Source organism: Echinops telfairi, unplaced genomic scaffold, assembly GCF_000313985.2.
Source record: "Echinops telfairi isolate 266 unplaced genomic scaffold, ASM31398v2 ScPeMD7_7469;HRSCAF=8507_0, whole genome shotgun sequence".
In the NCBI taxonomy this organism is placed as follows: Eukaryota; Metazoa; Chordata; class Mammalia; order Afrosoricida; family Tenrecidae; genus Echinops; species Echinops telfairi.
This window is the reverse complement of record NW_022111372.1, coordinates 47697438-47724169: the sequence shown is the minus strand read 5'-3', so window position 1 is coordinate 47724169 and position 26732 is coordinate 47697438. Positions and strand designations below refer to the sequence as shown.

The 26732-nt window shown below is 57.0% G+C and overlaps 1 protein-coding gene across 1 annotated transcript in view; it reads left to right on the top strand.

Annotated features, from left to right (window-relative positions):
* Positions 1-26732, top strand: part of FLT4 (fms related receptor tyrosine kinase 4) — a 45807-nt gene that overhangs the window by 5493 nt on the left and 13582 nt on the right. The window contains exons 2-21 of the mRNA XM_004697178.2: positions 13326-13422; positions 14099-14343; positions 14531-14643; positions 14766-14928; positions 15127-15266; positions 15576-15744; positions 16048-16165; positions 18873-19027; positions 19122-19284; positions 20905-21028; positions 22134-22242; positions 23076-23438; positions 23694-23840; positions 23921-24052; positions 24192-24298; positions 24530-24665; positions 25110-25214; positions 25544-25657; positions 25896-25984; positions 26116-26269. Of these exons, the coding sequence (XP_004697235.2) occupies positions 13346-13422; positions 14099-14343; positions 14531-14643; positions 14766-14928; positions 15127-15266; positions 15576-15744; positions 16048-16165; positions 18873-19027; positions 19122-19284; positions 20905-21028; positions 22134-22242; positions 23076-23438; positions 23694-23840; positions 23921-24052; positions 24192-24298; positions 24530-24665; positions 25110-25214; positions 25544-25657; positions 25896-25984; positions 26116-26269 (2923 nt within the window). The 5' untranslated portion in view covers positions 13326-13345. The remainder of the gene's footprint in view (positions 1-13325; positions 13423-14098; positions 14344-14530; positions 14644-14765; positions 14929-15126; positions 15267-15575; positions 15745-16047; positions 16166-18872; positions 19028-19121; positions 19285-20904; positions 21029-22133; positions 22243-23075; positions 23439-23693; positions 23841-23920; positions 24053-24191; positions 24299-24529; positions 24666-25109; positions 25215-25543; positions 25658-25895; positions 25985-26115; positions 26270-26732) is intronic.

Sequence of the window (26732 nt, the reverse complement as noted above, 5' to 3'; positions counted from 1 at the left end):
ACACACACACACATACACTTGGAGAGTCTAATGTGAAATGTTTAGTGAAATGAACGTTTTAACCATGTGATATTGGCCATTTTGTCCCCATTTTAGAGATTAAGAAATTAAGGCCAGAGGGTACAATGGCCCCTGGCTGCTCTGGCATCAAATGAGCCGTTTCGAGGAGGTGATAAGAATCTGATACCCTAGATGTCATGGAGACCAAGGGGAAGGCATAGGAGTAGGTCGTCCTTATTCCCCAGGGAATGCTCTGGAGAGGTGAGGATTTGGGGTCCCAAATTTCTCAAAGCCTCCTGGCTATATGTCCCTTGGCGTCCCAGAGATTTTCAAGAGTTGAGCGCCCAAATCGATAGATCGTCATCCCACCCATGTCCACATCTCACCTCATGACCTCAGCATCTTGAGGTCTCCCTTTTCCCCATCATACCCCACTCTTCTTCCCCTCCCTCACCTCCCCACAACTACACATATGTTATTCTATACTTTTTTTATCCCAAGACCCTCAAACCCACTCACTGGCCAAGTCCCCTGCTGAGGTGCCAGGATGAGGACCAGCACAGCCCCTTGTCTTTGACTGCAGAAGTGTAAAGCACAGCCCTGTAAAGCACAGGCTCTGAGGTGTGAGTCAGCCACGGTTCTCACCTTATGCTGTTTCTGGACTGTGGTTCCCAGTAGTCTTCATTTCAAAAGGGGGGAAATGGGCATGGAGAGAGGATGTGGTGTGCCCAGGGCAGAGTAGGGTTCCCGGGGCTCTGAGCATACTCTAGAATAGTTGGCAGGGTGAGAGGTGAAGGGACTGGGCCAGCTCTTGGCCTCCACCTTTGAGCTCTGGAAGCAGACACTTTCCCCCCCCTCTTCCTCCGAGCTGTGGAGACACAGAAACCGCTCTGTTAGATATCCCCCCATCTCTCCTAAACACAGGAGCCTCAGCTCCTGTGGCCCTGGAGCTGAAACATGAGATGGGGAAAGAATGTGCCTCGTGGAAAAGTGGAGAAGAAGGTTCCCAATAGATGGTGCATCCTGGCTAAAAGCTCTAACGGGAGTGTGCGTGAGAGGCTGGGGCAGCGGGCTGAGGGGGCTGGAGGCTCAGGGAAGGTCGGGTTCCACACACAAGCATCAAGGAGTTGGAGAAGGGCTTTAGGTAGGATAGGTACTGTGTTCTAGGGAGATCACCTGGCCACAGCCGGGAATCGGTGAGCAGATCCAGGAGGTGGGGACTAACCTGCTGAGCTAGGGAAGAGGTACTTGAGCTGGCTGGTCAGTGAGAGGGGAGATTGGAGGGCTAGGCAGCCCAGAATTTCTAGGCGTGGCTCTCTGGCCAGAGATATCCAGTGCAGACTGTCAGAAAGCTGTGTGAGCAAAGTGCTTTCTCAGGACTGGGAAAACACCGGACGGCGGGAGGGGGCAGGGAACAGGGACCTTGGCATTCCCTGGCACCATATTTTTTGGCGCCACGTCTGAGACTAGGTGTGCCTTACTGACCAGCTGCTGTAACGGGAATGGGTGGAGCCAAGAGTGCTTTTGGGGGTGGCTACCCCCAAGGACAGTGAATCCAGGGATAGGAGGAGCCATTATTCCAGGGGTGGTGGAAGAAAGATTCTCAAAACAAAAGCAAATAAACTCACTGCCATCAAGTCGATTCCTACTCATAGCAAGCCTCTAGAACAAGGTAGAGCGGTCCCTGTGAGTTTCTGAGACGGTAACTCTTTATGGGAGGAGACAGCCTCATCTATCTCCCGAGGAGCGACTGGTAGTTGAGTTGTGTTTTGTTTTGTTTCCCAAATTGCTGGCCTCGTGGTTAGCAGCCCAGTGCTGAACCACCATACAACCACTTTCTTCTTTGGGCGCAAGATTAGAATCACGTGAAGCCTTTCCACTCCTTAAATAGAGAAAATGCTAACCAAGCAGCACAGTTGTTCGAGATCACTGAGCCTCTTTGAGCTCCTGGCAACCCCGCGCACAAGGACATAATCGGTTACAGATCAGACACAGGGATCCATTGGGTTCGCTTTGGCTGATTTTTGGAAGTGGATCTCCAGGCCTTTCTCTTTCGTCTGCTTTAGTGTGGACACTCCACTGAGACCTATTCCGCATCACAGCAGCATGCGAGCCGCTACAGACAGACAGGGGTGCCTACACAGGAGGTGCACTGGCAGGGAGTCTCCTGCTTGGATGGCAGGAATTCTACCCCTGAACCATCTATGTCCCAAGGCCCCCGTAATCCTGTTCCCCAAAGATGACCTCTTACTAATGAGGAGACCCCTGTCTCTGTAAAATGATATAGTGTGTTAAAGAGTAGCACCCACGTCAGGGAGTAATGAAGAGGCAGGTTTATGTACCAGTGGCTAGACTTACGCTGGCACATGGAAAGTGCTAAATAGGTGTTTGCTGTTATGCGTCTAATAGGATGGATCAGTATCAGCAGAATTTGGGGGTCCACGTGTGTGCACGTTTTTTATAAAATCACTGTGTAAAGCATCTGTTTCCCCATATCCTTGCCAACACTGGGTATTCACTCTCTGTTTCACTATGGACTCATTGTGGGGGTAGACCGTGGGTGTCTTGGGGTTCTAAGTTGAGCTGCCCATTGGTGGGTGCTGTCTGGGACATGGCAGGTTTGAGTTGGGGGTGCCAGGCAGGAGACCTCTGGGAGACCAGCAGGAAGAAGTGGAAAAGCTGGTGGTACAGAGGTTGGAAGCTAGCAGGGTACCACCACCCAGAGGAGGGAGTGTATCTAGTGAGCAGGATGAACACCAGGTGAAATACACTCACTGAGAGCCGGAGGGCCCTGGGGCCTTTCCTTTGGTCTAGTCACCCCATACCATGTACCTTTTGTATCTTTTTTATCTTGTGGCCCAAGCCCATCTCGCTGGCCTTTACATAAGTCCTCCTGCCCTGGGTGCCCCCTCTTGGGCCCAGCAAGCTCCTGCTCAGTCTATAAAGCCCAGTTTAGCTCACATGTATGTTTCCAACTGCCCTGACCACCACTGAGGTTGTCCTTGATTTCTGCCTCCATGCTGTGACCACAATTCAGGGTTGCAATGAGATCAACAGGTGGGGCGTGTGAAGCACTCAGCATGCAGGTCCCACAGAGAAAGGCTCTGAGGTGTGAGTCAGCCACGGTTCTCACCTTATGCTGTTTGTGGACTGTGGTTCCCAGTAGTCTTCATTTCAAAAGGGGGAAAATGGGCATGGAGAGAGGAAGTGGTGTGCCCAGGGCAGAGTAGGGTTCCCGGGGCTCTGAGCATACTCTAGAATAGTTGGCAGGGTGAGAGGTGAAGGGACTGGGCCAGCTCTTGGCCTCCACCCTTGAGCTCTGGAAGCAGACACTTTCCCCCCCTCTTCCCTCCGAGCTGTGGAGACACAGAAGCCGCTCTGTTGGATATCGCTGGTGGGAACATCCCAGGACAGAACCCTGCCTCTTCCTCAGCAATATGGACGGGCCTGGCCCCAGGAGGGAAGGGACAGGGCTCTGTGTGAGTCTCCCATACTCTGCTCAGCACCAGGACCGTCAACAGGAGACACAGCCTAACCTACCTGCAGGCCTGGCCAGCTGATGCCCAAGTTTCCCCCATAGCTGAGATCCAGTCAACAGTCCAGAGCCTGGTCCTTGGCTTGCTCTGTCCATCCCCTGGGCACAGCTGCCAAGGGAAGACTGGTAATACTGACCCAGGGAGAAAATAGAGAGGAGCCAGGTCCCAGGTGGCTTGACAGGGTCATGCCCTCTGTAGCACGCACAGACCATGCTGCGCTCAGTCCCATGAAGGTGGCACCATAGCCCCGAGAGCTGCCTCGTGGCGTCAATCATGCCTGGGCTGTAGGTCAGGGCTGAGGAAAGGTGAGCATGTCTGCCGCAGGGGTCCAGGCAGCCTTCCCCGACAGCTGTCCGGCTTGGAGAGTGAGGGCCGGCAGGGGAACAACCAGAGTGGAGGTGGGTGATGGAGAGCCTGCTGCACTGGGCAAGTGGCCGGTGGGTGTGGCCGGTGTGCTAGTGGCGTGCTTGGAGCATTGGCATAAAGCTGGCCCAGGGTGTGCCTAGCTCTAGATGGCCATGCGGAACCAAGGAAGGTGCATCAGGTGATGGCCTGTCTGGGCTGAAGAGCAGAGAGCCTACTGAAAGCCAGAAAGGAGGCTGCTGGGAGCAGGAGGGAGGGGAGATTGGCACCTAGGGTGGTGGCGAGAGAGAAAGGATCCGAGAGATGTGGGGAGATGGGTGAGGGAGCATCAGGATGCACCAGTGTCTGGCGTGGTTCTGCCTCGGTCCTTACCTTTGACTCATGCCAGTCCCTCACCCCTTCTGCTTGCCCACCGTACTTAGCCATGCCCTGCTGACTCAATGATCGGTCTGGGGACAGTCTCCCAGGAACACCCCTGGGCCAGCCTCCATCCCTCTGCACTTTGGGTCCAGGCCAGTGCTCAGGGTGAGGGGCCAGGACCCTCTCACACTGGAATCTGTGTACTTACATTCTGTCCAGGTGAGCACAGAACGCATGATACAGGATGAGCCGGTCGGGGGCTGATGGAAGAGCGTTTCGTTATAAAGCGCTGTGGGCCACACCAGGACAGCCATAGAATTCTCTCTCTCTCTCCTTCTCTGTAGTTCGTGTGTTTGGTTGGGTTTTTCGACAATGATCCTTTTGCCAAATACAGTTGGTGATTTAAAGGGCTTTGTCCACAGTCAGGAGTCCTTGGGTAGAGCACATGGTTAGCCTGCTCAGCGGCTAACTCAAATATGGGTGGTTCAAATCCAGCCAGAGGCACCCTGGAAAGAAGGCTTGGCAATCTACTTCCAAATGCCAGCCTTTGAAAGCGATGGGGCACAGTTCTGCTGTAGCACACATGGGTCACCATGAGTCCCAGTCAAGCCTATGGTAACTGGTGGCCGATTTGCTCACCACCAGCAAGGAACTGTAGGAGTCCTGGTGGGGTCATGGGTTACATGTGTGGCTGCAAACTGAAAGGTCAGAAGTTCGAAATCACCAGCCACTCCTCAGGAGAAAGATGAGACTTTCTATTCTCGGGAAGACTTACAGTCTCAGAAACACTCAGGGCAGTTCTTTGGTGTCCTATAGCAATGCTATGAGTTAGAATCAACTGGACGACAGGAAGTGAGCCTAGAACTGAAAGGCCAAGGACCAAAAGTGGGGTGCGGTGTGGGCCACTAGTGGCTAAGAGGCCAGGGTGGCCTGCATAGAGCTTCCTGAGGAGGGGTGGTTCTAAGACATTGAGGGGCCCCCAGGCAGGGGACAACCCTGGTCTCAGATGTGAGCTCCAGCACAGCGACCTGAAACTGGTCCCTGTGAAGCCTGGAGCCCCCATTTCGTCATCTACTGGCTGAGCTCCTACTCCTTCCCCCCTGGGCTGCTGTGAAAAGCTCCTCGGAGTGCCTGGGTCCTGAAAAACCCTCCCCAAGGGGTACCAGCACTGCCCCGGGGAAGTGGCAGGTCCCTGCGTGCTGCCCACACTCAGTGCCTGTGACAGACACCGGGGTCCCTGAGGCTCAAGGCCAGAGGGTGTCCGGGTCTGCTGACAGCACCGAAGAGAGGAGGTGTGCACTCTGGCCTGGCTGACCTCGGCCAGCCCGGCGCCTGCCCCATGGCTGTGCTGCAGGCCCAGGGGCCAGGGCTGAGCCTGGGGTGGGGAAGGAAGAAGCCAGTTCCCGGGTCAGGAACAGGAAGGCAGGGGGAGTGTAGCAGAGGCCAGGATGACAGCTTCCTGCTGCGGGAAGGGAAGGACAGGCGGAGACAGACAACAGCAAGGCAGGAAAGGATGTGCCTTCTTCAGAGCTGCAGGTGGGGGCTGGGGCTGCCGTGGAGTCTCTGGACTGCCGACCAGGGCACACGCTCCCCAGGGAGTCCGTCCTGCAAGACTGGAAATGCCTTTCCCAAAGTTCTGACAAATTTCCAACACCAAGGAAGACCTCAGAGGTCTGTTTAACCCACCCATCCACTCATCCATCCATCCGTTTGTCCTTACACATGCACATCCTTCCATCTACCCATCCACCCATCTGTCCTTCCATCCATTGATCTGTCCAGGCATCTGTTTATCATTTCATCCATCCTTCTGTCCATCTGTCCATCCACCCATTCATCCACCCATCTGTTTATTTATTCAATGGGTATTTATTGAACATTCTTGCTGTGCTAGGCATGGAGAGGTAGTTAAAAAAAAGAGAGAACTGTTGTGATCTTTGTCCCACTGAAACTTTCTGCCTGGTGGAGGAAACGGAAAAGCATGAGTTGAACAAACAAGTAAATAAGATAATTATAAATTGTGATAAGTGGAAGGAAGGAAGCCACACGGAGGATGAAATGGATCCTAAAGGGGGATCTGGTTTTAGGTGGGCGATTAGGTCATATCAAAACCGAAGCATGATGGTGAGAAAATGCCAGCCGTGTGCCGGGTATGGCAGGAAGCCTATCAGAAAGAAATGCATGTGCAGAGGTCCTGGGGTAGGAAGAAACATGTATACTTGCATAGTGCTGGAGACAGGGAGGGTGTGGAGGGGTGGGGGAAAGCCAGGCCACAGTCATGAGTTTGGTTTGGTTTTCTTGGAAAAGCAATGGGAATTTAACCATGAAAGTGATAGGTATTTTTGGACCATTACTCTGCAATTGTGTAGAGAAGATTTGAAGGAGGGCAAGCGTGGACCCACAAGACCACTCTTGAGCAAGTGTAGTTGTTAGACCCTTGGTAGGAGAGAAGGATTTGGCTCTGAGAACCAATCCAACCTGACTGGGTTTGTGCTGGCCTGGATGAGTGGGGCAAGATGATGTCTACAGGACCTGGAGACGCTCCCTGGAGGAAACAAGAGATATTCAAGTGAACTAGTTGTGAGTCTGGAGTTTAGGAGTGGAAATTTATAAATCCAACTGTCTACAGTGTGTCCAAGTCAAACCAGCAGTTGGATCCTTAACGCTGGAGCTGAGAGAAGTGCTCGGAGGCAGAGAAAGACATTTTGGAAATGCCTGACACGCGCGAGAGAGCGCCTGGTCTTGGGCAGGGAGAGGAGGAGGATCAAGAGAGAATGAGCCGCCAGCCATCGGGGTCCTGCTTCTGCTGCAGAGAGTGGGGGGGAGGGGGGGAGGGCAAAGAGTGGCCCTGGATCAGCAACGTGGAGCTCATGGGGGTCTGGACTGACAGCCCTGTGAAGGGTGGGAAGACTGCCCCCACCCCGGTGGGTGAATAAGTGAGCATGAGAAAAGGTGGACAGAGACCGCTGTTCTGAGAACTCTTGCTCTGAAGGAGACCAGGAAACAGGGCAGGGAACATACAGAATCAAAGGGTGGCTTGGCTTTGCTTTTGAAGATGGGTCCTAATTCCATAGAGAAACAGATGGGAGATCCAAAGAGAATGGAATTACTTGTGGGACTTAGTCCAGGCAGATGGACTCCCAGGCACCATGGGGGGCCTGCTTTGGAGAGCAGGCATGTCAGAGGTATAGGGTGCCCAGAGACCCGGCCTGGTGGTTGTGGACAGGGGAAGATGAGAGAGTCTCCATCCTCATCTGATGGCGTTCCTTGGAGAGTGCAGTGGGCGGAAACATTGGGAACTGCCAGGCAGGGCTAAGGACTCACTGCAAACATGAAAAATCAAGGGAAGCAGCCGGCCTGCAGCTAGGACTTTCTCCTGTGGTGCTCAGCTGCTCGGGAGCCAGGGTGGTATTCTGGGTAGGAATGGAGGGAGAGGACAAGGAGACCAAGGAGACCATGCTGGACCGGGAAATCGGTGGCCAGGGTGAGCTGGCGGGATGGGGAGAGGCAGTAGAGTCGTTTGAACTGGACTGGAATTTTGAGTGAGGGTGAAGAAACGGCCCGTGGCAGAACCGGAACGCCTGAGCAAGAAGAGGAGAAGGTGAACAAGTGGAGAAAAATGTGTGAAGTCAGGAATCCAGTGGTGGCCGGACCAGGGTGCGCCCGCGGGAGTGAGTGGTGAGGGGCAGAGGAAGGAAACCCGTGGGGATGCTGCAGTCAAGGATCTTGCAGGCCGGGGTGCCGGTGACTCACCACCGGCATGGATGTTGAGATCATGGAGAATGGCATGAGCTGGGGTGGAGCGGTGGTGGAGAGCCAGGAGCTCTGGTCAGCAGAGAATGAAGGGAAGTGAGCAGGGTGCACTGACAGCTTTAGGGGGAGAGGGTGGGACAGTCAGAGCAGGAATCTCAAAGAGGTGTGCTTAAGCCAGGGAAGCAGCCTCCAGCCTGTGCGGCGTAAGAGCAGCCACTGCCTGGGGCAGGGTCTCCTTGGGGAGTCAGGCCAGTTTGAGGCGGGAAGCAGAGGGCACATTCGGAGAAGACAGGGAGTTGTACTACTCTTTGAGGGCCCAGTGGGAGACCTGGTGGCTTACCTGGGTTACTAACTGCACGGTCGGCAGTTCAAAATCAACAGCAGGAGAAAGATGACCCTTTTCACTCCCATAGAGTCACCGTCTCGGAAACCCACCGCTGTCCACTAGGGTTGGTAGGGGTTGGAATCGACTCGATGGCAGTGAGAGGTCAGTGAAGGTGAAGTCAGGGCATGTGGAGACAAAGGAGATGGCTGCAACGGGGGAAAGCAGAATGAACAGTGCTTCTGTGTTAGCACAGTGATCTGAATGCTTTCTTTGGGGACATGGTGGTCTCTAAGGAGGAGGCTCCCTCAGGGTCCATTTCCCCTATGCATCTGTCCACTGACCATCCACACACTCTCCTTTCCTTCTGTCCTTCCTTCCTTCTGTCCATCCACTCTTCTTTTCATCCATCCAGCTACCTTTCTACCCACCCTTCTATGCTGTCATCCATCCATCCATCCATCCATCCATCCATCCATCCATCCATCCATCCACTCTTCTTTCCTTCTTTCATTCCATGTGCTCACATTCATCTGTTTACACTGGCCAACCCATTTGGTGCCTCAAATGTTAGCATTGTTTCTGGTATTTGACCTGTTGATCCCAACAATAGCACCAGTTTTCCCCCCCATCAGCTCTAGTTTTGAGACACAGAACATATGTCATATACCACTCTTCACTCTGCTCACCCATAAAACACCAGGATAATTTAATGTAGTGTTAGGCAACCTAAGACAGAGGAAGTACACACTAACTTTATTTAATGTGTGTTGTACTAAATATTTAGGTCATTATACTTCATATGGTGTCCTTTGGTCCAAAAATCTTTTTGAACAGTGCAAATTACATGAACTTGGAATTTTCCCCAAGTATCACTTCACCTTGATTAGGAACTGGACAGTAGGCAGTTCCAATTTTTTATCTTAAAAGGTGACCAGAAATGATAAATAAGGAACCCTGGTGGCACAGTGGGTTGTGTTTGACTGTTAACCACAGGGTCAGCTCTTGAAGCCCACCAGCTTCTCTAAGAGAAAGATGAGACTTTCTGTTCCCATAAAGATTTAGAGCCTCAAAAATCCACAAGAGACGTTCCACTGTGTCCCAGGGTCTCTAGGAATCACAATCAACTGACTGGTAATGAGTTTAGTTCAGTAAATAGAGATTCAAATGTTCTGAAACCCAAAATGCATGTCAGAATTCATCCTCCTTTATTAAAAATAAGGTGTTCCAGTCTTGTTAGAATATGGCACAACTTTTCCACCTGTGCACAGAAACTCTAAAAATTGGAATTTTTCTTATAAAGAACCTTGGAATCAACCTAATCTCTGAAGCATTTCACATAAATTATCCATTGACATTGTATGTATTAAAATGTGTTCTGAAAATATTTACTGCATAATTTGAAGAAGAATTTAGATCTTGAAAATATTGATGAAAATTGCTACAAAGTCTTACATTTTTGACACTCTATTGCCCTCACGCCTTCTGAATATGAGCCTTTTCCATTTTCTTTTTTGTTTTCCACTCCTCTCAAGCTGTGTGCTGGCTTGGCAGTATCCAACTTGTAGTCTCTGTACATATTGCACAGCCAATTGCATATGTTGTATGCATACACTACATTGTACATCTTGCATACCAAAAAGAAAAACCTGCTGTCATCTAATATCAATTCAATTCTAACGCATAGTGATCCTATAGGACAGAGAAGAATTGCCCCTCTGTGTTTCAAAACCTTTATCTCTTTTAAAGGCTGCAGAGTGACTGGTGGGTTTGAACCACTGAGCTTATGATTGGCAGCTCAATGTGTAACCATAGGTCCATATACAGCTTCCCTTGGAAGCCCCTTAATATCTCATTCTTTTGCAAGTATTTCATACTTTTTAGGTTATATCCTATCATTTGTGGGTCTGAATTTTCTCATATTTAAAATGAGGATGATAAATTAATAAATTATTATAGCTTAGCTGAAGATATAATGAAGCACCCTATCTAAGAAACTAGACCTGATGCAATCTACTCAATGAAGTTTTCTGAATCTGTGCCCCAAAGATCCCAGGAACAAGCCTGAAAACCAACGCACCGAGGGGAAACATGTTTTTGGTTGGGCTGTGTTAGCCGTCATTCATCGATCCTTCCTCCATACACCCTATGTGATATCTGTCCCCTAAATCCTGGGTGCACATGTCCTCTGTGTAAGGGTTAGGATGGTGAATACAATATAGGTGTGAGCAGAAATGGACAGCTCAGTCTGACAAGTTTGCCAGCAGTAGAAGCCCAGAGGAGGAGGAGACTGGTACTGCCTGAGAACTGATGGCTGCCCCCCAGCCAGGGCATACATGAGCTAGCCCTTGGTGAGAAGCTTGGTAGGCCTAAGAGGAGCAAAGGCAAAGACTTCAAGATATGAACAAACCTGGAGTGATGGTGAGAAGTCCCAGGCCTTTGGAGGTGTGTCAGCAGATGGAGCTGGAAGAAAGGGGAGGCCTGGCATGTTCTGTTAACAAACTTGAACTTAATTTTGGCAACAAGGGGAAGCCATTAAAGGAGATTCACTTGGCTATTGTCAGGCATGTGCTTTGATAAAGTGTGCAGCTAGAGAAGGGGTGCCACAGCCTTCTTGGGCACCCTCAGACCCCTACCTGAGGCTCTTCCTTCTCATGGTGGTATGCCCCCACTGATCACCACATCCAGTGACCTGGAATGGTGGGGAGTTGGGAGCTGTCCCTGCCTGTCTTCTCTTCTGCACCCTCAGGACTGCACGCCAGGCCATGTGTCTGGGTCAGGTCTGACCTCTTTGCAGACCTCTAGCTAGCTGCCAACATCTGCACTGAAAGGACACTGTCGTTTCTTCCTCCATCAGCTCCGAGCCAAGCTTATCATTGTCTCTAGTCCACCATCCACTGGAGCCCACACATCTGCCTACTGTCCGTCATTCACTTTTCACTGCCCGAAAAACTTCTACATCACCCTCAAAGCCCAATGCCGGCGTGCCCTCCACGGTCCTTCCCTACCCGCTCATCATTCCTGCAGAAGAGCCTGCTCTGTTCTGGGCTCCCTGTTCTCTAGTATCTCTCTCCCTCCCCAAAAGCCCCCGGGCCCGTGGATGTGCGTGTGGAGGCCTGGAGACCCACAGGGACACGGGTGGGAGAGGGAGGAGGAGGCTAGATCGGACAGATTGCCCAGATGAAGTAGTCTAGGACCCCCTTCTCCCTCTGTGGCACCAAGGCAGGTGGGCCTACAGGGTAAGATACTGGCCCTTATGCAAGGGAGGGAGGGTCCCTGGTCTGTGACAAAAACAAAACAAAAAACCCAAACCCACTGCTATCGAGTCATTTCCAACTCTGGGTGGCCACACAGGGCGGAGTTCAAGTGCCCCACCGGGTTTCCAAGGCTGTCGGTCTCATGGAAGCAGATGCCACATCTTTCTCCCTCGGGGTCGAACCAACCACCTTTCGGTTAGCAGCTGAGCACGTTATCCACGATGCCACCAAAGCTCCTCTGGGAAGGTCTTGCAGACTGGAACCACAGCAGCTGGCTTGGCAAGGGGCTGCCTCCCGAGGGGGCCTCAGTTTCCCTGTCAGTGCTGTGTGTCATGGTGGCATGGTGGTCAAAAGGGTAGGCCAGGAAGGAAGGACAGAAAGAGAGAGCGACCTGGGCATTGCCTGTGGTGCCAGCCTGGTGTTGAAATAAGATGCTGGCATGTGGTGCTCCCCACCCTGGTACCTCCTCCTAGGGTGGCTTGGGTCAGAGTGATGTGGAATCAAATGTGGTGGATGCCCTCCCCGCATCCCACCCCCAGCCAGGCTTCACCCACCCTGATGGGAGCCAGGCCTCAGGGAGCTGTGCTGGGTAGGACCCAGGAGCCTGACCTCTGCTGCCCAGGCCACTGCTAGTGGGACTGGTGGGACTGGGGGCAGGATAGTGAGCTGCACTCCCCAGGAGGACAGGGACTTGCGGGGAGGGACAGGACGCAGCCCTGGGCGTCCGGCCACACAGTCCTCCCTTCCTGTTGTCTCAGGATGGTCCTGGCAGGATGCATCTGCCAGATTCCAGGCCAGACCTCCCCCCAGGGCCTGCTCCCACCCCACCCCACCCGGGATTCCCTGCCACACACACACACAGCCTCACATGTGCGCACACATGGCCGCATCCCCCCCGTCCCGAAACCAGCACCCCGGCAGACACCCACAGCTGGTCCCCCACACTAATGCACACAGTTGCACAGATTCACAGACAGTACCACGGACACACACACACACAGACAGACACGTACGCCTTCCTGCTGGCAATAGGAGCTGGTTTGGGCAGCAGGACCTGGGTCCCGACGGGCAGAGGTGCCCGGCCCCACTCAGCTCTGCAGGCAGGGAGAACACGGGGAAGGTTGTTAAAGAGGAGAGGCGGGTTTGCGTGTGTTTAAGAACAAGCCTTATGGGGAAATGGGGAAGCTGGGACAGCAGGTGGGGCCTTCGCGGGGGAGAGAGACGTTTGTGGAGTCAGAGGAGACGTGAGGCAGAGACCAGGGGACCTGGCCGAGGCAGCTGCACCTGGAGAAGGTCGGGGATAGCTGGCGCTCCCACCGGCAGTGGGCACGGGCTGGAGAAGAAGCTTCCAGCAATAGGAGGTCACAAAGTCAGCGTAAGGAGCTCCAGGCCTTCCCCCCAGAGAAGTAGAGGCCTGAGGGCTGAGGTCCCCTGCCGTCTCACCATGTCAGCAGCTCAGTGAGGCCGGGGGCGCCCATGTGGGGAGAGGTCAGCGTTGAATCCAGGTTTTGTTCAGACACACTTGAGTGGGCCTCCATCTAAGGACAGGACTGGAAATCCAGCTGTGTGAAGGTGATGGGTTATCTTGGGGCCTTACAGGTCATGACACTAGAGTTGTACATGCCAGGGTGTTGGGTCTGCTCCCACCGACAGAGAGGGCTCCACTGCCACCTGATCAGTGTCTGCCCTCTGACCCCGTGACCCAGCACCAAGTCACCCTGTCTTCCTCCCCAGGTCTAGTGAGTGGCTACTCCATGACTCCCCCGAGCCTGAACATCACGGAGGAAACCCACGTGATCAACGCCAGTGACAGCCTGTCCATCTCCTGCAGGTACTTGGCCCCCAGCCTAGGGTGGCCAGGGCCTGGGTCCCTCCTAGTTGGCAGGTCAAGGAGGCTGAAGGAGGCTGAGGCAGGCAATGGTGACTGAGGACCCAGAAGACAACCTGTCTCCAGCACAGAGATGCCTCAGGTTCAGGGGTGGGGATGGAGATCCCAGGGAGCGTGAGTACATGCACTATGCTGGAGGGATAGATAGCCCATGCCCCCAGCTACAAACACTTACACACACCGCATACCCACTCCACATTCACCCCATCCACCGGACACACCCCTACTGACCCCATGTGATCTCTCACTAGTCCCAGGCTGGCCCCTGATGACCCGCACTTACTCTGGGGCACACCCCACCCCCCACACCCCACCAGCCACACTGCATGGAATCTTGGGCCCCCTACAACCACCCAGCCACCTACACAGGCTACAGGTCCCAGAGATGTTACATTGCATGAGCACCAGCTGTCATCTGAGACCAGCCCACCACACTCAGGCCCTGGGCCCAGGCAGGATTCGGGACTGAGTCCATGCTGTGGGCCTGAGCTGTCCTGCGAACTCACCTATCCTGGGGATGGGCAAGCTATGGATGAGTCTTTGTTTTTGAGGGCACTCCTGGGGAACCTCCCCCTGGGCTATAGCTGGGCCCCTCTTCACCTCCCCCATCCTCTGCCAGGGGGCAGCACCCTCTCGAGTGGACTTGGCCAGGGGCTCAAGAGACGCCAGCCAAGGGGGAGAAGGACAGTGTGGACACCGGGGTTGTGCAGGACTGTGAGGGCACCGACGCCAGACCCTACTGCAAGGAGCTGGTGCTGCACGAGGCCCGAGCCAACCACACAGGCAGCTACCGCTGCTCCTACAAGTACATCAAAGCCCGAATCGAAGGCACCACCGCGGCCAGTGTCTACATCTTTGTGAGAGGTGAGACCAGTCTTCTCTCACATGGGATTGCCAAGTCCAGGCAGGGACAGTGGGGGTCCTGCAGGTCCCCCTACAGCCTGCCATCCCTGGCTTGCAGGTAGTCACAGGCTGACCAGTCCTGGGGGGCTGTCCCTGCTGTCCCCCGCCCCCCAGAGAGTCACTGAGCCTCCCTCCCCCCTCTCTGCAGACTTCGAGCAGCCTTTCATCAACAAGCCGCACACACTCTTGGTCAAAAGGAAGGACTTCATGTGGGTTCCCTGCCTGGTGTCCATCCCGGGCCTCAACGTCACACTGTGCTTGGTACAGCCTCCATCCCCATCCCGGGATCCAGCCTGCCTGTCCAGTCCCTGGGAAAGGAGGCTTCTGGTCTGACTAGGGAGACAGGGGGCAGCTGGGCCCTGACAGCTGCCATCTCCCTCCAGCAAAACTCCGTGCTGAGGCCAGACGAGCAGGAGGTGGTGTGGGATGACCGCAGGGGCATGCGGGTGCCCGTGCCGCTGCTGCGGGAGACCTTGTACTTGCAGTGTGAGACCACCCTGGGTGGCCAGGACTTCCGCTCCAATCCCTTCCTCGTGCATATCACAGGTAGGCCCAAGTCAGCCCAGGGGCCACTTGCTCTACCTTGAGAGGTGGGCTGCAGAGGGACCCGGGCATGACTCCCACAATCCGCTTCCCCAGGTGGGGCTAAGCTTGTGCCGTAGCCAAGGTCTCAGTGGGAGTGGGTGTGCCGTGTGAATCCCCTGTGGATGTGCGAGTCACTGTTGTGTGTGTGTGTGTCACCAGGCAATGAGCTTTATGACATCCAGCTGTTCCCCAAGAAGTCCCTGGAACTGCTGGTTGGGGAGAAGCTAGTCCTGAACTGTACCGTGTGGGCCGAGTTCAATGCAGGTGTCACCTTCGACTGGGACTATCCCGGGAAGCAAGTGAGGTCCCAAGCCTGCCAGGGCTCTTTCCTCCTGGCCATACTCACCCCATACTCCCATGTCCCAAGAGTCCCCTAGACAGCATGCACCCTGTGCCCAGCATGTCCTGAGGGGTCTCTGGGAGCTGTTCTCATCCACCCTGTGCCCAGTACACACAGTCTGTCTGGGGGGGGCCCACGGGCTCCAGAAGCCCTAGTTCTTTGACAGGGGATTTTCCTGCCCCAAAGAGAGTTCTGGGTCTGGGTCCAAGGCTGGGCATGTGTCCCTAGCCCATCTCCCTTCTGACCCTGGCTCCCCTGACACGGGCAGGCGGAGCGGGGTAAGTGGGTGCCAGAGCGGCGCTCGCAGCAGACCCACACGGAGCTCTCCAGTATCCTGACCATCCACAACGTCAGTCAGCGTGACCTGGGCCCCTACGTGTGCGAGGCCAACAACGGGGACCAGCGGTTCTGGGAGAGCACCGAGGTCATTGTGCATGGTACGGCCGGGGCTGGGAGCCGTCACCAAGCCTGGATCCCAAGAGTTGGTGTGCAGTGTGGCCCGAATCAGAGGTCATAGTGCAGCCGGGCAGAGGGGAGGTATACCTGGAAGGTGCCCAGATGGGAGGACCCTGTGTGCGGATCTGCCCCGCTCCCATACCCTAGCACCGGGCAAGTCCCATCTGCAGGGTAAGCAGCTGGGGTGCCAGGGTGCCACGGCAGGTCCTGAATGGTGGGGAGACAGTGAGCCCTGCCTCTGCTTTACACTGGCTTCCCCCCACCCCCACCTCCCCATATGGCAGAAAAGCCCTTCATCAGCGTGGAGTGGCTCAAGGGCCCCGTCCTGGAGGCGACAGCAGGAGATGAGCTGGTGAAGCTGCCCGTGAAGCTGGCGGCGTACCCCCCGCCCGAGTTCCAATGGTAACAGCCTGGGTTCCCTGGACACCCCCTGACCCCACCCCCGCCACCCCTGTCCTCACTACCCACCACTCCTGTGTGGAAACAGGCCAGGGGCTGGAAAGGGCAGCCTCCCTCCCCATCAGGACCTGCATGCTGAGACCTGGCTCAGGACCCACGGTCCGGTGGCTCCTGCCCTGGTCCACCCAGCAGGGCCTTCCCTCCCCTCACAAACAGTGAAGAGGGCAGGTGGACTGAAAGCTGACCTGGGTGCTGCCAAGCTGCCCAGACATGCCGATCCTGGCTTTTGGTTAGGTGTGGATGTGGTGGGCAGTGCGCGGGGCTCTGCTGGGTTGCTCTCTGTTAGCATCTCTGTGGGACCCTCCCAGCTAGATACTGAGTGGGCCTCGCAACCACGCTCTGGGTCTCTGAAGTGTCCCTCCTGCTGGGTCACCACCCCCAGGAGCCCTCTCTCCAGGAATTCTGGGAGGCCAAGTTGCTATGGTGGCCAGAGCTATTGCAGCGTCCAGAGAGCTCAGGCTCAGGGCCTGTGGCAACAGAGGGGAGTGTGCCCCCTGCAGGCTGTGCTCAGTGCCAGCATAGCTCACCCACGGCAGACCAGACTCCAGCCTGAGCCTGCATTGTACAGACGAGGAAACAGACTGAGGAAGGGGAAGGTCATTCCCACCCCAGCCCTGAGCCCCCTGGGAGAAGCCTCTGCTCTGCCCTTTTGACTTTAGCTGGAAGAGCCGGGTTCTTTCCAGGCTGGGGACACCTCCTTCCGGGCAGGGAAACCCTTTCTGGGAATTTGGAGCTGGACAAGGGAGGACCCAAGTGTCCTCAGCCAGGATCCGTGGCAGGTGGAGGGAGCAGGAAAACCTACCACAGAACTAACCTTGGAGAGGGGCCCCAAAGAGCCCTGAAACTAGGCAAAAGGCAGCAGCTGCCTTCCCAGCCTCATTTGCAGCTGGGAACTGTGCTGCACAGATGCACCTCCCGGGATGCTGAGGCCTGTCCCTGTCCCTTGCCCTATAAAGCCGGCAAGACTGGTGCTGCTCAGAGCAGAGTGGCCGGCTCCACTGCATCAGAGGTCTGGCACAGGCCTGACCCTCCAACAGCTTTCCCACCTGACCCTTCACACAGCCTCTTCCCACATGCCAGTGCATCTTCCAAGAAGGGCTTAGCCAGCCCTGCTGTCCACCTCAGCCACCCACTGGAGCTGCCTGGTGGTCAGCACAGCTCCCCTGGGGCCCCATCTTCTGAGGTGTCCATCCCATGGTGCCTGTATAAATAAAGAAATCAATTAAAGGCCTCGCAGGCAGACAGGCAGGATGCTACTCAGCTCTGGAGGCTCCTCGTGTGTGCTTGGCACCACCCTGTGCCCTGCATTCCACATCACAGTTTACCCTCACAGCTTCTGCAGGCAGACCTTCGTCCCCCCTCTCGGGGGGCCCCCCTCCCCTTTACAGATGAAGTTGCTGAGGCTGCCGGACAGCTCAGCTGCCCAAGGTTTGGCCAAGGAATGCAAGCCTCATTCTGGTCCTGGTCCTGCCCTGCCCCATTCTGGGAGCCCAGGCAGGCCCTATCCCTCTCTGGATCCTGCTGTATAAGGACCAAGAAGTGGCCCTGCGGTCTTACTCCTGTTGGCTTGTGCTCAAGAGCGTCCCAAGTCCCTGTGTGTCCCCGGCTCCCTCTGCCACACCACAGCCCTTCTCTATGGCTAAGCACCCCCAGCTCCATGTGGAAAACACAAGCTTGGGGAAGACTGTCCCCAGACAGCATCCAAAACTCAGGACACAGGGAGGCTCCCTGGAGGAAGTCCAGCTCCACCTCCAGCAAGAGCGAACCTAGCATCCACAGACCCACACATGCAACAGACACTGCGTAGACATCTACCCTGTTGGGTGCTCTCTAATTCTGGGGTCACAGTGGCAGGAAGGCAGTCCCTACACTCGTGGGCTCCGTGCAATGCTGAGGCAGACGATCAACAGACCAGTCTGCAACCCAGCCTGTCAGGGAGCAGCAGCACCAGGGAGGAGGCCGAACTGGAAGTGCTGCTTCGTGCAGGAGGGTCACGCGGGACTTCTCTGAGGAGATGGAATGAAGAAGCAGGGAGCCATGGAGATGCAGGAGGAAGAGCAATCCATGCAAGGGGTGCAGTATGTGCAAAGGCCCCGGGGGACAGTAAGGAAGCCTGCGGCCTGTGACCAGAGGGGGAGATAGGCCCCCAGCAGGGAGTTTGGGGGCTGTGGTAAGGATTCTGGGTGCCTGAGGCTGAGAGGACAGAACTCCTGGAGGGCCCTGCAATTTGGCGCTAAGGTTGACACTCAGCTAGGGTGGCAGGACTCTCTGGGCTGCCCTGAGCAGGACTGTGGTCTCCTAGCTACTCCTAGAGAAGCTCAGAGGCTTTGAAAAGAAGGAGGGAGGTGCCTGAGAGCTCCAGGATGCCCCAGAGGCAACTACTGGGGGAATTGCTTCAGTAAAGAGACTGCCAGGCATGGCCTGGGAGACCCTCTCCAACGGCTTCCAGATCCGGGTCTGTGCCCTCTTTTCATCCTCCCACCAGCCTCTTAGCAGCCACTGACCAAGTCTCGGAGGGTTCCCTGGCTCTGACCTAGCTGGTCAGGAGCCGGCACCTGGCCTCATCTTCCTGCCTCTGGTTGGAGGGACAGGGTGGAGTGCCAGGTGGGAGGGGCATATCCACATTGGTCCCGAATTCTCTTCCCGGCAGGTCCAAGGACGGAAAGGCAGTGTCAGGGCGCCACAGTCCTCATGCCCTGGTGATCAAGGAGGTGACGGAGGCCAGTGCTGGCACCTATACCCTCACCCTGTGGAACCCGGCTGCCGGCCTGCGGACCAACATCAGCCTGGAGCTGGTAGTGAATGGTACAGGCATCGTCACTGGATGGGAGGAAGGGCTTGGCCAGAGGGGGTGGAGAAGGGGTGGCAGACTCTGACTGACTGTCTTCCTGCACCCCAGTGCCCCCTCACATCCACGAGAAGGAGGCCTCTTCCCCCAGCATCTACTCCCGCCACAGCCGCCCGGCTCTCACCTGCACAGCCTATGGGGTGCCCTCACCCCTCGGCGTCCAGTGGCATTGGCGGCCCTGGACACCCTGCAAGACCTACACCCAGCGCAGCCTGTGAGTGTGGCTTCAGCCCCCGCCCACCCCACTCCATCCCAGGCCTTCATTGTGATTCCATTGCATGCACCTGCTCCCCAAAGCCTTCTCTAGGCCTAGCCCTGCTCCAAACAAACCTGCTCACAAATTCCATGGGGAGACATCTCGGAAGCCACCTCCCCAGCTTCTCCTTGTGTCAGCCCCCACCCAGCACCCCTGTCCCCCTCTGAAGCAAAGTCTCCAGCTATGCTGCTGTGTTATCAGGGAGGACCCCAGAGCATGTCGCGTCTCAGCTCCAAGGGGTCTCCTCCCTCTGCACAGGTGGCTCAAGGGTAGCTTGTGAGCTTGTGAGTCTCGGAGTGCAGCGAGCCCAGCACCGCCTTAACAGAAGAGCAATCAGATCAGAAAAGGGCGGGGACGGTCCCTAGTTCACACAGCTGCAAGCAGCCCAATTACTGAGCCACACTCCCCTTCAAGGAGTGGGTGTCAGTAGGGCAGAGAGGCTCCTGTCACAGACACGTGGGGCAGAAGTAAGGACAGCGTAGCCAAGCAGGGGACAACAGGAAAGGCAGTGCTGAGTTCCTAAAGGGCCAGAGGTTCGTGAAGCCCGAACTTGGGCCCTCATGCACTAGGGAGCCAGAGAAGGGCTTTGAACAGAGGAGTGGTAGGCAGACTGGAGGATCACAGACTGCGGAGGGGCTGACACCAGGCACCAGGGAACCTGGGGAGGAAGGCGGGAACAGCCCCGGAAGCAGAGGAACGGTGGCCTGTAGGGTAACTCAGCAGGAGTGGCCTCGGGACCCAAGCCAGCCTCGCCATGTCCAAGGCTCATAACTGTTTCTGCTGGTCCACATGGCCTTCAGGTCACTGTGGATGTTTCTAGAACCCACTGCCCTCTGATGCTCTACCATTAGGCTCTGTGTCACTGACCAAACCAGGGCGGGGGCGGGGGGTGTAGCATCCAGCTCTGCCCCACTAGTTATAGGCAAGGGCCTCTCTTGAGGCTGTTACATGCCCCCTCCCATCCCAGCATGACCCCAAGGTGCTAGGGGTGCACATCTGACCCTGGAGGCAGCCACAGCTCCTGGAAGGAGAAAGAAAGAGGTGGGGAAGGGGCTTCCTGAAACAGGAGTGATGACTTAGGTAGATTCAGGTGGGCGCGGCAGGAAGGGGCACAGCAGAAGTGGCCAGAGCAGCAGGGTATATGTGGGTGTATGTGGGGTGGTGGTCAGAGTGATGTCAGAGCCCTCAGGGGGCTGCTGCCTGGGGACCTCAGGGAGGAGGATGTGACGGGCACCTTGTGCAGGACCCTGTGGGTTAGGAGGTTGGAGTCAGTGGTCCAGCAGCAAAGTCCCCTGTCCTGCACACTAACCCTGGGCCCCATGGCGAGCCTGTCACAGGGTGGCATCCTGGTGATGTGCTCTCAGAGCTGTTCACTGCACTGCTCCTTGTGCCCAGGGCAGTGGCTAGGAGAGGGCCGGGCGTCCCAGAGTTCCAGATGGAACCCTCCAGACCTCTCGGCCTTGTCTGTCACAGAGTGAGCAAGTGACTTGGGTGTGACAGAGGCTTGACCCATACCCCCAGGCTGGGCCCTCCCTGCCCCACATCACTGAGTGGCCCTTGTCGCCTGGTCCCCTACAGCCGGCGGCAGCAACGGGATGGCATGCCACAGTGCCAGGACTGGAGGGAGCTGACCACACAGGACGCCGTGAATCCCATCGAGAGCCTGGACACCTGGACTGAGTTTGTGGAGGGGAAGAACAAGGTACAGCCAGCTGTGACACTGAGCAGGTCTGGCAGGGGAGGCAGTGAGGGGCAGTAGGGAGGAAAACTCGTCACTCGTGGGTTTCCTGTCTTCAACTTGCCTGGAGAGTTTGGGTGGTAACAGCTGAGAGTCAGATGAGCTTTCTGCAGTGTCATTGGATCTCAGCTCCCCTATCTGCAAGTGGATGGCAGGCCATACCTCTAACTGCTTCTCAGACGAGGATGCTGAGATCCCAGGCTGCTTAACCAACCATGGGCCCCAGCCACTCACAGGGCTCAGGGCTGAGGGTACAGGGAAACTAGGGGTCAGTGATATCCCCACAGAAGACTGCGGAGCTGCTGGTCTAGCCTGGGGGGCAATGCTGAGAAGAGGTCAGGGTGGGGGAAGGGGGTTGAACAAAGGCACCCACTTCCTACAGTCACTTCCTGTTTTCCTGCACACCTCCAATGCCTCTTCCTGTTCCAAGCCTGGCCAGGAAGTGCCTGGCTGGAGGGGGGCGCTCTTTGGATGGTAGGCAGGGCCTATAGCCCTGTCCCACCCCTGCCTCCCAAGCTTCCAACTCCCAAGAGGCTAGAGTCCTTCTGGGAGGCTGAGACCCAGTTCCTCTCCACGCCACTACCCTGGCACTAGGAAAGATGCTACAGGCAGTCCAGTGGCTATTATGAGCACGTCACAGGGATCTCATGTGGTGACTAGCTGCTGACCTTGGACCACAGCCTGACCCCATACCAGGAGTAGCTGACCCTTGAATAGGAATTGGAGTGGCACAACCTGAATTGGACTGAGCTCAGTGCCAGCTGGCTGCTGTAATCTCTTCAACATGCCCACTGACTGACTCGGTCACAGCCAGACTTGTGGCCCGTGTCACAGCCCATTTCAGTCATCCACTTCACTGCCCCTTGTTTGGGGGCAGCTACTACCTATCTTGCCCCATCCCTGGTCCTATCTCCCTATCTTGGAGCTTTGGCCAACTCTAGTCCAGAGCTTCAGTCTCCCCCATTATTCTAGTGAGCACAGCAGACTTCTTTGCAGGAAGGGAGGTTCTGGTGGGGGCCGGGAAGGGGACTCCAGCAGGGAATGGTCCATATGCCTGTACTCTGCCCAGACGGTGAGCAAGCTGGTGATCCAGGATGCCAACGTCTCTGCCATGTATAAGTGTGTGGTCTTCAACAAGGTGGGCCAGGACGAGCGGCTCATCTACTTCTATGTGACCAGTGAGTGACCAGACCACCCCCATGGCTGGCCAGTCCCCAGGGTGCAGGAGGGAGGAGAGCAGACTGGGGAGGAGATGAGGGACCCAAGTTGGGATGCACCAAGTTAGGGAGCAACAGGCAGAGCCCACTGGGCCCCTAAATTGGGGCAGGTGGGAGGCCATGAGCATATGGGCTAGGGCTTCAGTCCACTGGGGTGGAGAAGATTGTCCTGCAAGGGTGGCCTCCCACTCCACTGCACGGCTACACGCACCTTTCGTCCTGTGGAGGCTTCCTCGGATTTTTCAAATGGGTGAGTGACTTCAGGAAAGTTCAAAAGCCCGAGTGGGAATGGACAGTCACTGGGTCCAAGAGCACAGATAGAGCCAGTGATGCTCCTGTGGGCGGGGAGACGACAAGGCAGCCCAGGGATCCTGACCAGGAGTGGCCATAAAAAGTTAGTGGAGAAAGGGTTTCTAAGTGAGATGATCGTGGTCATGGCTAGGAGTAAGAAAGGGTGGGTCCGCAGGTCCCTGTGGCATCTGGAGACAAGGATCTGAGCTCTGAGAGAGGTAGGGTGGTGGCCCCATTGGGTTTCACCGAAAGAAATAAAGAAGAGAGATAGCTCACAGAGAGGGAGGGAGATGGGGCAGGAGGAGACCGCAGGGGCTGGGCTCCTACTCAAAGGACGGGGCCATAGTGCAGATGTGAGGAAGACTCGGGAGATGCCCTGGCCCGGAGATGGGCCAGTGCTCAGACTGTGATGGAAGCTGAGTGAGTTCAAGGTCTGATGGGAAAGGTGGGCATGAGGAGTGAGCGCCAGGCAGTGTCACTGCGGTTCTTTCTCCTTCCCCCAGCCATCCCCGACGGCTTCAGCATCGAAATGGACCCCACGGAGGAGCCCTTGGAGGGCCAGGCTGTGCGCCTGAGCTGCCAGGCAGACAACTACACCTACGAGCACCTGCGTCTGTACCGCCTCAACCTGTCCACACTGCACGACGCGCACGGCAGCCCGCTGCTGCTCGACTGCAGGAACGTGCACCTGTTTGCTACGCCTCTGGACGCCAGCCTGGCGGAGATGGCACCCGGGGAACGCCATGCCACGCTCAGCCTCAGCATCCCCCGCGTGGCGCCCGAGCACGAGGGCGACTACGTGTGCGAGGTGCAGGACCGGCGCAGCCACGACAAACACTGCCACAAGAAGTACCTGTCCGTGCAGGGTGAGATGGGGGACCCGGAGCCTGCCAGGCGCTGCAGGCGCGTTCCCCACCCCGCCTGGGAGGCACGAGGCTTTCCAGGCCCCAAACCCCAAGGGGCAGGCCCTCCTTTCCACGCTCAAATCCCAGACCCTTCTTTCAGCGGTCATGCAACCTTATCCCTTGGGGGCCCTCCCCACCCTCTGGCCAGCCCTAAAGGGGTCCTTCCTGAGGGCCCTGGCAGCTTCTCTTAGCTCCCCCACCCCACCCCTCCCGCAGCCCTGGAAGCGCCCCGGCTCACACAGAACCTGACCGACCTCCTCGTGAACGTGAGCGACTCCCTGGAAATGCGGTGCCCTGTGGCCGGGGCCCACATGCCCAGTATCGTATGGTACAAAGATGAGAGGCCACTGGAGGAGGAGTCCGGTAGGGGCTGGTGAATCTGGGAGAAGGGCGGGGTCCTGCATCCCAAGACCCGCCTGAACGTGAACTCCACCCATCTGCAGGCATTGACCTGGCAGATTCCAACCAGAAGCTGAGCATCCAGCGCGTGCGCGAGGAGGACGCGGGCCGGTACCTGTGCAGCGTGTGCAACGCCAAAGGCTGCGTGAACTCTTCCGCCAGCGTGGCGGTGGAAGGTCTCTGAGCCCCCGCCTCCCTCTCCACTTCCACGTCTCGTGCAAGCCACCCCATCCCACCAGAAGGGGCGCTGTCCTCAGTGCGCAGCCCTGCGCGGGCTGGGACCACCGCCAACACGCACCCCTTTCTGCCCCTCAGGGTCGGAGGAGAAAGGCAGCACGGAAATCGTGATCCTCGTGGGCACTGGGGTCATCGCCATCTTCTTCTGGGTCCTCCTCCTCCTCATCTTCTGTAACATGAGGAGGGTGAGCGTGGCTCCCTGTGGCGCCCTTCCCAGCTCCCCTTGGGGTCACTCCTGCTTTCCCCACCCTGATGCCCCAGCCTCACCCAGCTCGAGCCTTGCCGGGCTCCGGACAAAGCAGAGATGTTCCGCCTGCCCCCTCCTTCATGGAGAGCCGCAGCCCCTCCTTCCGGGTTGATGTTACACCCTCAGTATGGCCGAAGCAACGACCAGCGTGTCCCCCTCCCCTCCCCAGCCGGCCCACGCTGACCTCAAGACCAGTTACTTGTCCATCATCATGGACCCGGGTGAGGTGCCCCTGGAGGAGCAATGTGAATACCTGTCCTACGATGCCAGCCAGTGGGAGTTCCCCCGCGAGCGACTGCACCTGGGTGAGGCCAGCCCCCACCCCCCACCCCACCGCCCCACACCTGCCCTGACCTCAGAGGGCGCTGAAGCTGCAGCCCAGCCTGCACAACCTGGAGCGCCTCGCAGTCCTCCACTCTCAGAACTTGTGCCAGGAGGGCCCGCCTAGCCCCCGCCAAGCCTGACCTGTCCATCTGGGCCTGCGTCCCCAGAACTGTCCCGGGCTCCCAGTTCCCAGGCCCCCGAGGTCACTTCCTGCTGCTCCGGGCAGGGTGGGTCTGTCACACCTGCTGGAGAGGATGCGAGGTCTTCCTGCCTGCTCTCCTCTCCCCTGCCTGCTGCTGCTCCCCTCGTTCTTCCTGTTTGGCGCAGGCGCTCGGAGGCCCCCACAGCCTGGCCGCGCCTGCTGCCCACTCGTTTCCACCCTCACCCCATCCGGCTCACCTGGGACCCACTCCTCACCCCTACAGGGAGAGTCCTCGGCCATGGGGCCTTCGGGAAGGTGGTGGAAGCCTCGGCTTTTGGCATCCACAAGGGCAGCAGCTGCGACACCGTGGCGGTGAAGATGCTGAAAGGTACGGGGTGAGGGAGTGGAACGGGGCTGTCAAACCATCGAAGAGCAGCCGCTCCGTAGTGGGCTGTGCTGTAAGAAGGGAAACTGAGGCTCCGACCTAGAGAGGCTCACGCAAGGTTCTACAGGGACCTTCTGGGTACGACGTCCCAATCCCACCTGAACCTGGCCTCAGAGGGGCCAGCAGGACGTGTTAGGGACCCTGCGCCATCATGCCTTAGCCAGTAGTTGGGGACCCAGAGCCATCATGCCTTAGCCAGTAGCGGCTGCAGGCACTAGGACAGAAACCCCGGGTGAGCCGGACGCATCTCCAGGCTCCCGTGTCCCCTCCAGAGGGTGCCACAGCCAGCGAGCACCGCGCCCTGATGTCGGAGCTCAAGATCCTCATCCACATCGGTAACCACCTCAACGTGGTCAACCTCCTGGGGGCATGCACCAAGCCCAACGGTGAGGAGCTGCAGGCCCCTGGCAGGGGGAGGTCGGGGAGGTGAGCCAAGGGCCAGGTTTAGTCAAGGAGCTGGCCCTCGAGGTGGGAGGGGCCTGTGCTTAGAGTGGGCGGGGCCTGGGCACAGGGCGGGGCAGAGGGAGGTGGAGAGTGGTGGCTAGTGTCTGGGTGGGGCGCTACTGAGGGGCTGGCTCTCCATCACTCAGTGTCTCCCTTCTCTCCTACCCACCCCGCTCCCAGGTCCCCTTATGGTGATCGTGGAGTTCTGCAAGTATGGCAACCTCTCCAACTTCTTACGTGCCAAACGGGACTCCTTCAACCCTTACGCGGTAGGTGCCCGCCTGCACAGCAGGAGCACGCTGGGGAGCCACTGGAAGGCCGTGATGGGAGGGATTCTCCTGCGGAAGGGGGCGGGGCAGAAGCAGTTGGCCAGTCTAGGACCCGTGATGTGTCACCTCAGGAGAAGTCCCCAGAGCAGCGAAGGCGCTTCCACGCCATGGTGGAGGGTGCCAAGGCTGATCGAAGGAACCAGTCTGGAGGCACCGACAGAGCCCTTCTCTTGCGCCTACTGATGGGCAAGGGCGTGGCAGGACGGGCACCTTCGGCCCCAGAGGGTAAGAGGCGTTGTTTCCCGTGCCCAAGGCGGCAGACTGGCACAATGAAACCACAAGAGCAGGGAATCCTGGGATAAACCGTTCTGGTCCCCTCCCTGGAGGCTTTACCCTCTGGCCAGGGCCACTGCGGGCTGCAGGTGGAGGAGAAGTTACACAGTATAGCGTGCCTTAGGAAAGGAGGACACCGCAGGGACATTCCAAGAGACGCTGGACCTGAGCATCACAAGATGAATAGACGTTTGCTTCACAAATGGGAGCAGTTCAGGTCAAAGGCCCAGTGGCATAACAGAACTTCATAGATCCTGGACAGAGTAATAGGTGTCCCAAAGAGACTGGGGGCAGGAGAAGGGCTGACAGGCTTGTTAGCTGATTCCAGGGCAAGGTCGAGGGGAGGCTAGGTCATGAGGGCTGTTGTCAGAGATGCCACCCTTTGGAGTTGGAAGCTGAGAGTCCTAGAGGAGGC